A 16,318-nucleotide genomic window follows, 5' to 3' on the forward strand; every position below is an offset into this window, starting at 1 on the left:
CTGGAATGGGTTGCCCAGGGAGGTTGTGAGTGCTCCATCCCTGGCAGTGTTCAAGGCCTGGTTGGATGAAGCCTTGTGTGGGATGGTTTAGTGTGAGGTGTCCCTGCCTATAGCAGGGGGGTTGGAACTGGATGAGCTTGCGGTCCTTTCCAGCTCTAGCTATTCTATGATTCTGTGTTTTAACTGTCAAGACAACAAGTGAGAAATATGGCAACTAACCAAAAATAAAATACATTAAGCAAAAATGGAAAAAAGAAAGAAATCAGTTACTGGAGAAACCAAGGAAGAGCATGGAGGCCATTGCACATACTGAGGTATTCTGGTCAGTGAGAATGTTCTGCTTTAAACTGTAAAGAATTTTCTTTCTAATAACAGTAATCTGCCTTTTTGTGAGCAGTTAAGGCATTTTGGCTGTAAGCTTTACTGAATTCTGACAGACTTTCCAGTTTTGGAACAAAAAAAAATTGTGTTCACCTAAAAGCCTAAACATTCATTACCATTGCTAACCTGCAAGAGGAATCTCTAGTAGTCTAACTGGTCCCTCTAGGACAGTAAGAGAAAATGACCAGAGACATTACTTGAAAGGTAAGTCATTCCATGTTGTAATCTTCACTTTCAGTCACAGCTGCTTCATGTTCCCCAGAAGTTCTTCCTTCCTTAACTGCACTGGACTTCTTTTTCTTCTTCTCCTTTTGCTCCATGTTATTTAACGCAAGCTCTTCACTCTTCTTGGTGATATACTTGAGCTGTGAACAGTAAACTAATCAGTTACTTACTAAGACATAAATTTATTCCAGAGAAATCAGAAATATTTAAGAGAAACTAACAGGGCAAAATCTTACTCCAAAGAAGACAAACTCCAAAAAAGCTAACAAACATCAATTAGTTTTAATTCTTACACAAAGCCCTCAGTCTAAGCTGGACATCCTCAAATACTGAAATGCCCTGGCAAGGGTTCATAAATGTATGATACATCCATGTCTGGAACCGAGAGAGCAACAGCAGCAGTTACTCAAGAGTTGTAGTTTGCCAGGATATAACCTGAGTACAAAACCACTACAAGATTCCTGTGCACTCACTTGACACAAAGAGCACACAATTGTTTAGAACACAAAATTCAGCTCCAGCTTTTCCTGTGCCTTCTCAGGGAAGTTGATGTTGTATAGTTCAAATCACATGTGGAACGAAAAACTCTCCTCACACAAATCTAAAATTAGTATTGGAAATATTCTTCATGGAAGGACTTACAGGTATGTCAGATTAGTGAATTTAAGTCAATGAACATCATACAGAGCAGCACATGAGAGAATACAATAAAGTGAATCATCCCTGTATTGAAGTTATGAAACTTGGCACCTCAGGCTGTCTAAATCCTGAAGTATTTACTAAATACTAAAGGTATTCCTGACCTTAGGCTAAAAAAAATAAGAAAGGAACACAACATTAGGGAAAAAACCCAAGTGAATTACTTCCAAGACGGACAATGTTGCAATGTGTCTGTCTATTGCACTCTGTACATGGAACGTAAGCAGCCCTATTGCAACCAGGACATTGCTGCTTGAATTGCTATGAGACCTGTATTCCCACAGTGAGGCATAGCGTCATGAAGGAAAATAAGATGAAAAGTTAAAAATCACTGGATTGTGCCCCTCATCATCAATAATCCAGTGAAATTGCTTAAGCAACAGTTGCTTCATCCTCTATAGCCTTCATTCAAATGCTCTTAGGAACTAGGCAATCATTTTAAGAGTAGTGCAAGACAAAATACAGTGAAGCTCACCAAGCAACTGCTCCTCCTAGCCAAAAGCTTCACATCTTCTGTAGTGACTGTGCTTCGTTTTGCATGCCTGCATAAAATTAAAAACACCCCTTGATGTGTTTGCCCACAGTGGTTGTAAGAGGCCTTACAGCATCTGATTCAGCACACTAACTAAAAGGGCTTGATAGGGACCCAGTAAACCAAACATGCCTATCTTTTCCAACTCTAACATGCAAAAACCTGGTTTACACATTTGTATGTGCACACCTAAATTCCCACACTTCCTGTGTAAAAAACATGGAATTCAGCAACCACAACTTCAAGCAACACTGGTCCGTTCCCTCTTAACTTGCCAAGTATATCACTGTGTTGACTCCTTAAAACATTCCCTTATCTCCCTGGACGAACCAGACGAAACACAGGCATACTAGTAAGCATCTGTCACTCCCAAACCATCCAGTACCGCTATGTATCAATGCATTTGACAATTAGATACAGGCAGTAGTCTAAACAGTTCATTTATGTACCACATAGATGAACTTCCAACATCAAGGAGAACCTACAAGGTAATTATCTATTTCCTAACTTCACAGCCACTACTTGTCAGCCAACAGAACCCCTTAAAACTTGAATTCTAAAATGTATTTTACAGATTATCCAGTAACTGGAGCTGAAGCCTTTGCAGCAACCAAGTGTTCCAGTACCTACCTTGCAAACACTTCAAGGTCTTTTGCAAAGTTCTCTGGAGAAACAAAGACACCACATATATTAAAAGGCTAACTCTGAGCAGAAGAGATAAATAACACGGTTCTAGCTGTTACAAAGGCGTTAACTACGAATTACCCAAGTTAGTAATGCAAAGTGACCATAACTTGTTACTACACGCCACTCTTGCAGAGGCAGGGGGCCCACACACTATTTCCACACCCATTTAAATGCTTTTTCCAGGACTGAAAAGCAGTCACTTCTCATACTTTTAAAGATGCAACGCAAGAAAAGAGTGCCCCAGCAATGCCGAGCTCCAGCGCTATGTTTTCAAAGCGTTATTTCTCCCGTAATTGCTCTTAAACAGATCGCTAATGTGCAAACTTCGGTACCACACTGCCTGAAGGTGATCTCCGAAATAGCTGCAATGGTTTGTTTGCTGAATTGCACGTCTTTATCTTCTGCAACCTCCTGACACAGGCAGCCAACTGTGTAGTGAACCGCAGCCTTCAGCCTCTGAAAGGACGCAAGCACAGGTCAGTTCTCTGCAGGCTGAGACACTGCCTCCTGCGTAAATCACTAAAACTCTTCAAAAGGACGCAAAAAGAAACTGCCCGAGGGGAGACTGAGCTGAGCTCTTAGGCAGAAGCTCTTCCCTGTGAGGGTGCTGAGGCGCTGGCACAGGGTGCCCAGAGAAGCTGTGGCTGCCCCATCCCTGGCAGTGCTCAAGGCCAGGTTGGACACAGGGGCTTGGAGCAAGCTGCTCCAGTGGAAGGGGTCCCTGCCCGTGGTTGGAGCTGGATGAGCTTTAGGGTCCCTTCAACCCAACCCGTTCTAGGATTCTACGATAAGCGACCATTTGCAGACCCCAACGCACCCCAGAACACCACATTTACCGTTCACCGGCCCACACCACCCCCTCACCACACTCCTCCTCCCACCCCCCGGGCTCCACCTTGTCCCGGCCGGATCCCTCCCCGTTGGCGCCGGGGCCAGCCCAGCACGGCAGGAGCGGGGCCGGGACGCCAGCCCCACCGTACCTGGGTGTACAGGAGCCGCTCCTCACCGCCCGCCGCCTCCATGGCGGCCCGGCGGCGTTTCCCGCCCAGCGCGGCCGGGCGGGGCTGCGGCTGAGGGAAGGGGCCGCGCTGAGGGAGACGCTCTACGGCTGTCGCCTGCCATTTGCCGCACGCTTGATAGAACGTCTACGTTTTACAACAGAACCTGCACAAAAGTTGCTTTGAAGTAACCTTTATCTAACTATGGAGGTATTCAGGCAATAGGCAGGTGTCTTAGAAGTAAATGGAGCAAAAAATGAACAGAAGAATCAGTGCACAGCACAAAACTGAACACTTCAGAGGTTGTGAGGGAAAGTAAAAGGCGCACGGGAATGGTTTTAAACTGAAATAAGGCAGATTTAGCTTAGAAATTAGGCACCCGGGTGAATTTTCCTGCCTGACGATGGGAGCGGCACTGCAGGAAGGGGATATAAAACACAGGCAGTTTTGCAGGGTATCTTCAACTGCCCCATGGGAAGAGGAGGAAAAGCAGCAGGGAGATGAGGGAAAACAGCTATGGCAAGAGTTTATGCCAGAGCTTAAAACTGGGAACCACAGCTGGCAGGGAGACTGACTTGGTGACAGGAATATCCTGACCCCATGATCCATCCCACTCCATACCGGAGAACAAACGGAGCTCACGGTGTGGAAGACTTGTGTGCAGGTGAGCGCCAAGGAATTCATCTTTAATAGCAGCCAAACCAGGCCTTTACCTGCCTGGAATCATGCGCAGTGTCACTGTGCTGTCTGCCTGTCTCCACTTTATCAGCTGTGGGAACACAGTCATCTCTATCTTGATCCCTGTGAGTTTATGCACTATAATGCAGTAAAAATATTATCGTTATAAAGTGCATGCTATTAAATAACGCACAAAGACATTTTAGCCAGTTTTGGCCAGCAGCAGTGGAAATATAACACCTCAATGCATTTATTAGCTAATTTATTTAGCTTTCTTATGTTATATATATATAGATATATATATGAAATATACCCACAAGTTATTACAAAAGTGTCTAAACACAAGTTCTAGCACGGTACAGTAAAAAGTGATCTTCTAGGAGGAACATCTGAGATCTACAGTATCTTGGCTTCAAGAGGAATGATTTCTATTACACATTGTAGGCAGAAGAGGACACGCTTCCTCCATGGCCTGTCCAGTTAGTATGGACAAATACACCCGGCTTCAATAACAGCTCATATGTATGTGCACCAAAGTAATCACGCTGAGCCTAGAATAAGAACACACACAAAACAGGCACATGAATATCACAGTCATATGAGTACCAGAAGCTGTACCTACTGATACTTGACTCTAGAAATACTAGAAATAAGCTCTGACTCCTGTATTATAGCAATCAAACTTATTTTCTCATTATTAGCAAAACCACTGCAATGAAACAGTTACTAATATCCAGTAATTATGCATTCTGCATAAGTTAAGTACTTGCATCCAAAGGTTCAAAGATACTTCTTTATGAAGGATTTTCATGCAAAGATATGTTACTCTTGGTTCAAAGATGGAATACTAACACATGCTGGACATTGTCATATCAGTATCTTCAGTCTCACTGTATTTTATTGCCAGGAATTCCAGGTTTAGCAGAATTGTATTAGGCAATCGATACCTTTATCTTTACAATGAAGTGATTAGGACATATCACCATCATGGCCTTTAGACCAGTATTTAAGTAACAACATGATGATACTGCAGCAGCCAAAAGACCTGCTACACTATTTCAGGTACCTACCTGAATCAGGTTAGCTGGTAATATTTCATGCCTGTATCCATCATAAAAAGAAAGTGCTGTGGTGAAGCAGGGCATAGGGATGCCAATCTGTACTCCAGTACTGATCACACGTCTCCAGGAGTCCTGGAAGAGAGGAAAAGGGCCGGGGGCAGAACTTAATCAGTGCTTGCTCAGAGGTATGTGCAGGCTATGAACTATTCTAGTATCACAGCATTTGCTATGTCACATTACATGAAATCTAATGACCAAGTCTCAGCAAATTCCCAATTTTACATGAAAAAAGGTTGATCCAAAATAGCAGCAAGTAAGAAAGAGTTAACAATGAGGACAATAAGGTGCAGACATACACTCCATGTGCCATCAAACCACAGCCTTGAGCATGAATGTTGTTGTTTCACATAAATATAGTCAGTGCATCCCAAAAACATGAACACAGTGGGGAACACATTGAGCAAACTCTGAGGTACTTCCAGGACCTCTCATCAAGCACAGCACAAAGCCTGCCCAAAGGCATAAGATGTCAGAACAATACTCCAAACAGACATGTGGATAATCCTCATTTAACTGTACATCTGATCTAGCAACCTGCACAGAATATTCAGTTTTAGTTAAAAGAATTATGACTGATAATATATGACTTACTTGTTGAGCAGATAATCTGGTTTTAGTTCTTTGGATGGAGCCTTTTGATTCCATACAAATCAGGACACTGTTTGGACAGACCTAGGTCTAATGAACAGTGGGTCTCGAACACTGTTATTTTGGTGCTGCTGCAAACAATGGTTATAGAGCAGAGCTTTATACTCTGGCAAAACTGACATCTAAGCGCATGGCAGGCACCCAAGACAGGGCAGGGATGAGAATGTTCACACAGGCTAGACATTTCTAGCTCACTGTGCTTCTTTGGAATTGCTACATTTCTGCCTAAAGCTTTTCTGTAACACTAAAATGGAAACCTTGATTCTCTAACAGTAGCCTGGCTAGTATGAAAGAGAACCATGACACAACAAGGACTCTGTTCATTTCCCCCCATATTACCTTTAGGTTGACAGTATGAATACACCTGGCAACATCATACAAAGCCTCAGTTCATTACTTGGTGTATCTGGATGCTTATTTATGAAGTAGTGCTTCAAGTAATGAACCCTCCCCTTCTTTTTCCCATTCATTTATAACTAACATTCTCCAACTGTTTGAAGAAACGAAGGCAGGAGGCCTTGGTAGGCATTTTTTCAAGGACAGGTCACTAATCCTCGTATATGGTCATATTCTAATCTGTGTCTCAGTACAGCCTGCCTCATCTGTAACCTCCTTGATCTATTTCAACCAGCTCCAATTTTTTCCTGTCCTGATCCTCCAAGACTGATAATTTCTACTAAACAAGGGTACCTTGAAGCCATAGTTGAAGAATTCCTACACCCATACATTATGTGCATACAAATATACCGTCCCAAAGAGCTTAAGGATTGTTTAGAGATCTTTCGGATTAAGGATGCAATATAAATAGGTTTCAAGGGTGTTCTCTACCTTTTCATTTCTCAGTCTAAATATACTTGTGAAGGTAACTCCTGGGAAAGAAGCTGAGGAAGTAGGAACTCACCTGACAGTTTTCAACAGCTGTCTTAAAGAAATTATCCAACAGCAAGTTCTGGAGCTCAGGGTTTCGATCAAAAGCATCTTTGATTTTTCCCAGGAATACACTAGGCAGAACACATGTAAACCAGGAATAAAATTTCACAGCTTCTAACAAAGGCCCAGAATCCAAAACTTACAGTGTCAAAATGTGACTCAGCCAGATTCAGATTCTAAATATTGACAAAGATGCAAACAAAGCAAAGACTGAAGAAAATCTGTACTGGTAGAAAAAGCCAACAGAAAACTGGCTTTACCTGGTAACCTTCAGTGCCATCTAAACACAGCCTCTCAGTATCTTATCAACAGATTAACTCCACGGATTTTCCCAGAAAACCTTTGGGTTTGTAGTTTATGAGATGCTAGACTGAAATTGCCTGCACTCCTCCCCTCAGTAACTACATCACCATCTCATCTTAATTACCTTCTGATGATGCAGCCGCCCCTCCACATCAGTGCAATGCCACCGTAATTCAGTGTCCAGCCAAATTCTTTGGCTGCTTGTCTCAGCAGCATGAAGCCTTGAGCATATGAGATAATCTTGGAAGCATACAGGGCCTAAAAAAATAAAGAAGTCACATTCCAAGTGAAGTTCCACAAAGCTGAATGAGAAACTTCACAGCCTGCATGTTCTGTTAGTCCACATCTCATCAAGGATCAGTACAGTAGCCACATTCCAGCTGAGAACCAAAATATCCTTTCTAATTGCTGGAGAGTTTGGTCTCAACAGAGACACACCAAAAGCCATCGTCCCCATTACAAAGATAAGAGTCTTGAGGGGCAAAAAAGTAAGCTCTGCACCACAGGTAGTTGTCACTGCCTACTGTGGCTTAGACTTGAATTCCTTCACGACTATTCTTGGACAGGAAAGGAATTGGTCGCTTTGTGGACACCACAATGCACCATGAACCAGCTGAAAGCAGGAACCAACTGTCATGAAATGTAAACACAGGAGCTCCTCACTAGGGCTTACAGCACCCCAAAACCTGCTTTCATATGCAGCTGTAATACAGCACTCTGGCAAGCACAATGCCTCACCTTGCGTATGTCCTCCAGAAAGGCCTCCTTGTTCCCACTGAACTGCTTTGTTTTAGGCCCATGCAGCAGCTTACTGGCCTGTACTCTCTCATCCTTGAGGGACGACAGGCACCGTGCAAACACAGCTTCACCTTAAGAGAGGGAGAAAAAGGGAGAAAATTCAGCACCGCTGTTAAGGTCTGAGCTGCTTGTTCTCAAACACACAGTGAGAGGCACCACTGAACGATGAGCCACATACACAGTGAAGCAGTCACATGGGAAGAGAGATGTACACTGAATTATTTGAACAGCATGTCTGAGGGACCAAACTGTCACTCAGCATAACCCCTGGGTATATAGTCACTGATACAGCTTTCAAATGATTAAGAACAAAATCACAAGTTATCCACATGAAAATTTATCTTCAGGGATCTCCAACAGCTCTTGATATTTTAAGACTTTACTTTAAAATCTCTTCCTATCTATAAAAGACACTTATGCTGCAGTCTAGGAACAGGCAAGGCTGAAGACTTCACCAAGTATTGTATTGTTTGAAGATAAAAAGCTGTTGCATAAATGGCAATTCACATTAACTAGATCAGCTTTGAAATGCACACAAAATAAAAGCGATTAAAACCAAGAATAAGTCAGCTGGTTAACTTACAAGAGGAAATAAGTTTTTCTAATCTGGTAGGCCCACACCACTGGTATTCAGAAGCCCATAAGAAAGTTTTATAACATCACTAAGTAGGTTAATAAATGTCATTTATCAGGGCTGAAGACTTAGCCAAGCAGTACCTTCAGCTCCTAAACAGAAAGCCTGAATGCCAATCTCTTGATCTGGCTCAGTCAATCCCTAATCATGCTGGTTTAAGTGGTATTTATTTGTGATTGAAGATGGTATTGTTAAATGGGTGGCTGTGGTGGGGGTGGGGGGGTGTGTGTAGGAGGGGTTGTGTGTGGAAATTTCCTTTCCAGGGACTGATAGAAGGAAAGCAATCAAGTTTATTGTAGTCTTCATAGGGAACTGTTTTTCCACCTGTCGTGGTTTAAACCCAACCACAAAGCTCGTTCACTCACTCCCCCCCCTTCTTACCCTCCCCCTGCTCCTGGAGGGACGGAGAGGAGAATCGAAAAGAATGCAACTCCCACGGGTTGAGATAAGAACAGTTTAGTAACTAAGGTATAACACAAATCACTACTGCTACCACCAATAATAATAATGATAAAGGTAATAACAAGAGGAAAGAATACAACACCTCAACACCAGCCGACCAGTAACTCGCCCCACTCCCTCCAGCCGAGCACCGACCGATACCTCGTCCAACCCTGCAGTCCCAGCCCTTCCGGGTAACTCTCTCTTACATCCTGGGCATGACATGCTGTGGTATGGAATACCTCTTTGGCTAGCTTGGGTCAGGTGTCCTGTCTCTGCTTCCTCCCAGCCTCCCCTCCTCCCTGGCAGAGCATGAGGCTCAGAAAGTCCTTGGCCAGACCAAACATTTGAGCAGCAACTAAAAACATCAGTGTTATCTGCATTGTTCCCAGGCCAAAAAATCAAAACCACAGCATTGCACCAGCTACTAAGAAGGAGAAAAACAACTGCTACTGCTGAACCCAGGACACCACCTTTAAGTGAATCAAGAATTACAAAAATTAAACAAAAAACCTAACCCCACCAAACAAAAAACAACCCACAAAAAAACCAAATAAAAAAAGACAAGCAAATAATGTTTTCCCAAGATTCTGGACGCTCCCTGCAGTAGGATAAATAGGTTGTATGAAAATCAGACCTGCCTCTTCTCCATTTCTGCATAAACTTCCTTCTACGCTGGGGAGAAGTGGGGGGGAACCAGGAAAAAACAGGAGCAGCATGACTCTGCTTTTACCAGAAGCCTGCAAGTTATGAGTGTGCAGTCAAACCAGACAGCAGCTGCCCTAAGAGCAGCCGTGTTTGCACAAGGGCTATTGCACGTCCGTCCCTATCAACGCATCGTTACCCAACAGAGCTCCGCTGGTGCTGCAGAGCGCTGAGGAGGGAGTGTCTCCTCCACCCTTAATCTGCACAAAAAACCCAAAGGGAAGAACATTCACAGCACACGTGAGAAACACTGTTTCAAGCCTAGAACTGAAATATTGTAGCTGTAGTAAAATAGTAAAGCCATTTACTAAACTTGCTTTATAAAAATATGCCCTTGGAACACAGCCATGTTTCTCTGATGGTTATTACTGCAGTTACTCTCTATTAGCCTGCTGAATACAGGTTTTCTGCAGCTATATTTGTATTTTGTATTTTTCTAATGCAAAAGGACTTGACCAGCTAAGGCAAAGGAAAAAGAGGTAGTGAAAGCTTGAAAAGTAAAGCCAATTCAAGAGCAAAGAACCTGTCAAGTCATCTTATTTTCTCAACAGGAAAGACTACATTGGACCTGTGGTAAGAGAGCATTCTGAATGCATTGCAGATGTATTACTACTCCTGCGTCACAATTCTGTTCAGAGGCCATTAAGATAAAAAGGTAGTTCACACGACTGTTAGACACGTGCATGAGCAGGTAAGTTCTCACACTTTAGGGATATAATTCAAAGCCATTACAAAATACATTTCCATCATTAGCTTGGCTTTGGATCAAAAGCTTCATTTGCCACAAAACAGAAACCAGCAGCACTCCAAGCATATAAAGAAACACCACAATCGACTGTTGTGGTGGAAAAACTGCCACTCTCCTCAAATAATTCGTCTGTGCTTCCAAACCGTACTGCAGCCCTGCCCTTGTGTTCCTGTTTAGTCACATTAATGCTGGGTTAGCCAAGTTATACTGAAACATAGAAACAGAAGATTTAGGTGGATATCTCAAAAATAATCCTTATGCCTTTAAGAAACATCTAGGTACTTATTAAGCAGTGGCCAAGCAATAGGGTTTTGAAGCTGTCCTGCCTTTTTTCTTAATTTTTAACATTTCTAAGGCTCTGATGGGCTTTGGAGTAGCAGATAAGGTGGAGGATTATTGAGAGGGACTCATTGATTAATGCCACTTCAAGCACAACACATCACCAAGTCATGGTCAGCACTGTGAAGATACTATGGACAAAGGCATGGTAACAGTGGCACTGACATTTGAGGGTAACAAGGTAAAAAAGCCCAGCAAAAAAAGGCAGTAACAGCTCTCAAGGGCCACAAGACTGCAACTGCTACAGGGAGAAGAGCTGCTTCTGTGCACCAAGCCCTAGCATGGGCTCATTTCTGAGGTTACCTATTACCATGCTCATAACACACAGGCAGGAAAGACAAGGGCAGACCAAGGAACTGGTTACCTATGAGTGTGACAGGGACTCCGTACTCCAGGGCAGAAATGGCTGTCCACTTCCCTGTGCCTTTTTGTCCAGCACTGTCCTTGATCTTTGGGAGGAGGTACTTGCCATCACTGTCTTTGAATTTGAGAATATTGGCTGTGATTTCAATCAGGAAAGAGTCCAGCTCTGTCTTATTCCATTCCTGAAATACCTGGAAGCGGAGGAAAAGTGCAGAAGACACGTCAGAAAAACAGACTTCATGTATATACAGCAGGTTTACCCATACCCAGCTGCCTCCCTCACCAGCAGACAGCCACTATGGCTCAAGACGGCAAGACACTACAAACTACAGCTCACCTTGGACATCTCATCATGCTCCATGCCCAGCACATCTTTCATCAGCTGATAGGCCTCACAGATCAGCTGCATGTCTCCATATTCAATCCCATTGTGCACCATCTTCACAAAGTGTCCAGCACCCTCATCTCCAACCTGTCAGGAAACATCAAAAATGCAATCAGCAACAGCGCTGTCACCACGTGCAGCATTTCATACCTGCCTCTGGCTTCCTTCTGCCCGAAGGAAGGAAGGAAACCCAGCACCAACTGAAAACACCGAGTTCACAGACCCATCTAGGTCCCCCAGCATGTCTTTCCATTTTATGGGCTAAATTATCAGAGATGGTAGATCTGAACTGAACACAGTCAGCCAGAAAATCAACCCACTGATGTTTCTGGTTTTATTAAGAACAAACACATGTACATTTCAACAACCTAAGCATGGATCTAACCACAAGTTAAGGACAGTATCAAATAAATATTTACCCAGTCACAACAAGGCTCCCCAGATCCCACTTTAGCAGCAATGCTTTGAAATATGGTCTTGATGTGGGGCCTGTAGGGAGAAATAATATGCCTCAGCAGATAGGCAGAGGACACAAACACCAAAAGAAGTGTAAAACAATCCATTGGTATGATACAGCTTTCTGTAACCTGCCAACAGGCAGCCCGGGGTGAGGGTATGCTGGCAGGCAGATACCCACCACAGAGCAACATCAAATAAAAGGTATCCCTTTCTGTTCTACAGCCACAAGAAAAATCCAGGGTGATCTGGAGGAAAGGAGGGAAGAAACTCCATGAATGCAAGTCAGGATACAGTTCTCTGCATTACTGCAGGAATTAGGAGCCTTTGGCATGGACAAGCTCCCAGGTGTAGTAAACTGCTTACCCAACAGGACAGCAATAGAATGCCAAGTTGGGAGCAACCTAAAGCGATCACTTGGAAAGGAGCCTGGGTGGCACATGGGTTGTGGGTGCTGGGGAATGGTTAGGGGGGAAATATTCAGGTAAGGGTGGCAAAGAGAAGCTGTTTTTACTGATCTGTCACGTCAAAGAGATGATCACACAGTAGATCACTGTTACGTTGTCTCTGGATTTGTGCCATCAAATCGGAACAGGCTGATACTGGTACGAAATGCTAACGCAAACGGACAGGGACTTAAGAGATTCTACAGCTCAGGTAAAGCCTGGGCATGCCTTTTCATTCCACATTTACAGAGAGAATGGGCAACCAGGGATAAACCTAATATGAACATTGATGTACGGTCCTTTACAGTCACATGAGTACAAAACAGCATGGCAGAAACTTGCCAAAAAACAAAGCATCCAATAGCACAAACACGTTCTGAAGCCTTCTTTGATGCGTGTGACTGCAGGGGTGTTTGCTGCTGCCTGTTTCATTGTTAACAGCTTTCCAAGTCCGTAGCGGACCAAAAGGAAAATCATACTCAAGAAATAGTACTTGTTTAAAATGTAAGCACACATTTCTCCCTCCAGATTCATGTAGGTATTACTTTTGCCTGTGGACTGCTGGGAGAAAAACCTGCCTTTGTTCTGCCTGACATGAAAGCCCAGCAGTGCCACATGACTCCAGCTAGGTTGAGAAATCTTGAGCTTTGAGGAAGTGAGATGGCAACATATCTTGTTCTCTCCACACCCACGCCCTCCTCCTTCCCTCCCTCCCTCAGCTCTCAATGTGAACAGAAGACAACCTTAGCAGACCATTCTGAAGAGAATATACTAGCTCATGCTTACCAGGCTTCTTTGGCTCCTCCTGGCATGAGTGAAGGACCGTATCTGGCACCCTCCTCTCCACCACTAACACCACTTCCGACAAACAGGATGCCCTTTGCCCGTAGTTCCCTACAACGTCTCTGGAACAAAGAGCAGAGCAGCATTATTTAATTTCTTTCAGTGCCAGAGCCTTACAAATGAGGGTTAGTAATTCAGACCTAAAATCAGGTTTTCAATTCTGCTTTGGACATGCTAGAAGACAACCTCGGAGAAAGCTTGTACATACACCAAAGTGAGCATTAGGAAACTTCCTGTTGCTTTGATACGGATCCTTGCAAAAGAGGCATGCTGAGAAAAAGAAGTCCTTACAAGCACCAGACAGAAAAGAGCAGTACCGAGACTGAAAAGGGCTCAGAATTCACTGTCAGGTAATACTTCTGTGGGGGAGGCAGATTAGGCTCAAGGTGGAGTTGTTGAGTTCATTACAGAGCAAAGGTGCAAGCGTGGACAACTGTAAAGGGAAACTATTTCCCTGAGTGGGAGAGAAGCACAGGCTGAGATCCCTAAGAGGAGCTGCAAGCCCCCTCATTATTAATCTTCATTTACTGCCTGGTTTTGACTCTGGCTTGGCCAGCTCACTTATGCAAGAGCAGGATGCCAAGGCAGAAAGACTAATACCAGCCCCCCTTCTAAAATTTACAAGTACTGATTTGAATGCAGTATTTTCCTGTAAGCATCCCAGATATGCAACATAACTTCTGTAGTTACAGCCTGATCACAAGCAGACTTTTGTTTCAGTTTTTTTTTAAATGAAAAACACAGAATCACTCTGCTCTTTTCGTTGCCAAGACAGCCAGACCAGCAGTTCTGTCTTACTGAATTGTCCCGTGGTCATGTAGGATGGACATAAAACAACAAATCTAGAATTGTCCTTTTCAAATCTTCCTGAAAACTCTTTAAGATTGTAAGAGGAAATTTTCCACTGGCCTTCACTCCTTAAAGGATAACAATAAAAACATTACTTGGTGATGTGGGCAACTCTATAAAAGATACTTATAGAATGGCTCTTAACTACTGTAAGAACTGCTTCTTAATAAGCTGCATAGTTCAGTTTTGCAGAGGTAACTCAGTCTGGCCTTCCCCGAGCAGAGGGGAGATGACATCTTATTGACTGACTATTCTGACGATCAGAGCAGAAAGAATCACATGTATTTTATTCATCTGCTACAGGCAGAAAGCATGCTTACCGTGGTATCTCTATACTCAGAATTCCCACCATCAATTATGATGTCTCCAGTCTCCAGCAACGGCACCTGTCAAAAAGGAAATCAGCATTTTGTTTTTCTCCATGAATTCAAAACCTCTTTAATGATGATGTTTCCAGAGGAAACATCTCCGAAAGACAGCAAGAAGTCACAGGTAGAAATAATGTTTGCCTCACCAATTTATTGATGAAGTCATCCACTGCACTTCCAGCCTTCACCAGCAAGATAATGCGACGGGGCTTCTTTAGCTTGGAAACCATCTCTTCCAGGCTGTGCGCACCGATCACTTTGGTACCTTTGGCTTCATTGGCCAGAAAGTCATCCACTTTGGAAACCGTCCTGTTAAAAGCACAGACCTGGGGGAGCAAGAAGACAAGTTAAAGCTGCCAACAGAACAGTTCCTTTAGCTCAGGCTACAAGAGCAAGGTTCAACATCAGGTACTCTCCCACTTCTACCTTCCCTAAAGACACAGAGCAGAGGGATGAAGCTGCAGCATGTCTGCCAGTGCCTTGGGAACTTACAAGTAATGGCAAAGCCGAAAGCACAGTTCAGGACAAACCCATACATAACTAACACAACGGGTGGCCAGTGGAGTACAGGCCTGCACTGCTCCTTTTCTCTGCAAACAGGACAAAGGGCAGCCTAGGCTATAGCTAAGAGAAGGAAGCAACACACATTAGACCATCACAAGGAACAAAATGCTCAGTTCCAATCCCAAGTCTGCCTTTCTCAACAATGGTTTCCCTTGCTTACCACGAAGCCATGGTCGTTCATGTTCAATATCAGGTTTTGACCCATCACGGCCAGTCCAATCAAAGCAATGTCAGCTCTGGAATGCGGAAGAAGAAAAGAGCCGGGTAAGTCTCATTAACAGTGATATACAGTCTCATTAGCACTAGGACATACCGTCAGGCTGCAGCACTGTGAACTGACTCTAGGTTATTACAGCAAGAGATCTTGTGGCTCCCAGTCAGCCCAGCAGGCAGAGCAGATACCAACACGTACCTGCTTCAACTCACCGCGAGCTCTGCCTGAACCCCGGCACACCGAGGGACCACTAAGAGAAACCAGCCACAGCACTGCAGAGCGAAGCGAGCGGCTGTAACGCGTCCCTGCTGCACGCAGCGCTGCAGTTCACGCTAGAACACCGTGTCGGGACACCACAGACGTTTGCTCTTCGGATTCGGGAGCGGGGGAAGCAAAGAGGGAAACGGGAGACCCTGCTGGAGGCGGCCCAATTCAGCTTGCAGGGGACAGCGAAGCCCACCCCGACCCCTCCTGTTCCTCCGGTCAGCACCGAGGCTCCTGCCCCGCAGCCCCATCGCTCCCGGGTTCCCCCAGGAAACCTCCCGGCCCATTCTCCTCATCGCCCCTCAGCCGCCGCGGGACCTCCGCCGGGGAGAGCCCACCCCGCCGCCGGCCGCCCCCAGGCCCACCCTCGCCCTCCTCCCGAGACACGGAACCGGCCCCGGGGCAGCGGCGCCCCTCGGCTCCCCTCAGGGCCGCCCCTCGGCTCCCCCCCCCGCCCGCACTCACTCGGCCATGGCGGCGGCGGCGGCGGCTCCCGGGGCTCGGCCTGAGGCGGGACGGAGCCCGGCGGGCCCTCAGCCGCGCGGGCGGGGCGGGCTGGAGCGACGCGCGCCCATTGGCTCTTCCGGAGAGCCCCGCCCTCCAACCATGGGCCGATGGGGCGGTGGCCCCGCCCTCTTAAAGGGGCAGCGTGCGGGCGGGGTGGTGGCAGCAGCGGCGCCGACAGCGGCACCGCGCGTC

At 45.1% G+C, this 16,318-nt stretch overlaps 2 protein-coding genes across 2 annotated transcripts; both read right to left on the bottom strand.

Moving 5' to 3' along the window:
• Nucleotides 1-397: 397 nt before the first annotated feature.
• CENPS (centromere protein S) lies at nt 398-3,598 on the bottom strand. The gene is made up of 5 exons (XM_065696519.1): nt 3,505-3,598; nt 2,857-2,980; nt 2,468-2,501; nt 1,781-1,847; nt 398-746 (listed from the first exon to the last, which is right to left on the bottom strand). The coding sequence occupies exons 1-5, from the start codon at nt 3,544-3,546 to the stop codon at nt 591-593; spliced, it is 423 nt and encodes a 140-aa protein (XP_065552591.1). The 5' UTR covers nt 3,547-3,598; the 3' UTR covers nt 398-590.
• An 828-nt stretch (nt 3,599-4,426) lies between these two features.
• Nucleotides 4,427-16,169, bottom strand: PGD (phosphogluconate dehydrogenase). The gene is made up of 13 exons (XM_065696518.1): nt 16,085-16,169; nt 15,302-15,377; nt 14,724-14,903; nt 14,530-14,595; nt 13,304-13,422; nt 12,035-12,104; nt 11,568-11,702; nt 11,232-11,421; nt 7,941-8,071; nt 7,327-7,460; nt 6,871-6,970; nt 5,271-5,393; nt 4,427-4,751 (listed from the first exon to the last, which is right to left on the bottom strand). The coding sequence occupies exons 1-13, from the start codon at nt 16,090-16,092 to the stop codon at nt 4,632-4,634; spliced, it is 1,452 nt and encodes a 483-aa protein (XP_065552590.1). The 5' UTR covers nt 16,093-16,169; the 3' UTR covers nt 4,427-4,631.
• Nucleotides 16,170-16,318: the final 149 nt, after the last annotated feature.

Source organism: Lathamus discolor, chromosome 16 (assembly GCF_037157495.1).
Source record: "Lathamus discolor isolate bLatDis1 chromosome 16, bLatDis1.hap1, whole genome shotgun sequence".
NCBI classification, from domain to species: domain Eukaryota; kingdom Metazoa; phylum Chordata; class Aves; order Psittaciformes; family Psittacidae; genus Lathamus; species Lathamus discolor.

Coding starts and splice junctions, on each gene's coding strand:
- CENPS (XM_065696519.1), bottom strand. CDS start 3,546: ATGGAGGCGGCGGGCGGTGAGGAGCGGCTCCTGTACACCCAG. Junction 2,502..2,856: donor GATCACCTTCAGGCAGTGTG/GTACCGAAGTTT, acceptor TTGTTTCTCCAG/AGAACTTTGCAAAAGACCTT. Junction 1,848..2,467: donor GACCTTGAAGTGTTTGCAAG/GTAGGTACTGGA, acceptor AATTTTATGCAG/GCATGCAAAACGAAGCACAG.
- PGD (XM_065696518.1), bottom strand. Junction 14,596..14,723: donor ATGACTTCATCAATAAATTG/GTGAGGCAAACA, acceptor CCTTTTTGACAG/GTGCCGTTGCTGGAGACTGG. Junction 13,423..14,529: donor CTGAGTATAGAGATACCACG/GTAAGCATGCTT, acceptor TCTTTGTTCCAG/AGACGTTGTAGGGAACTACG.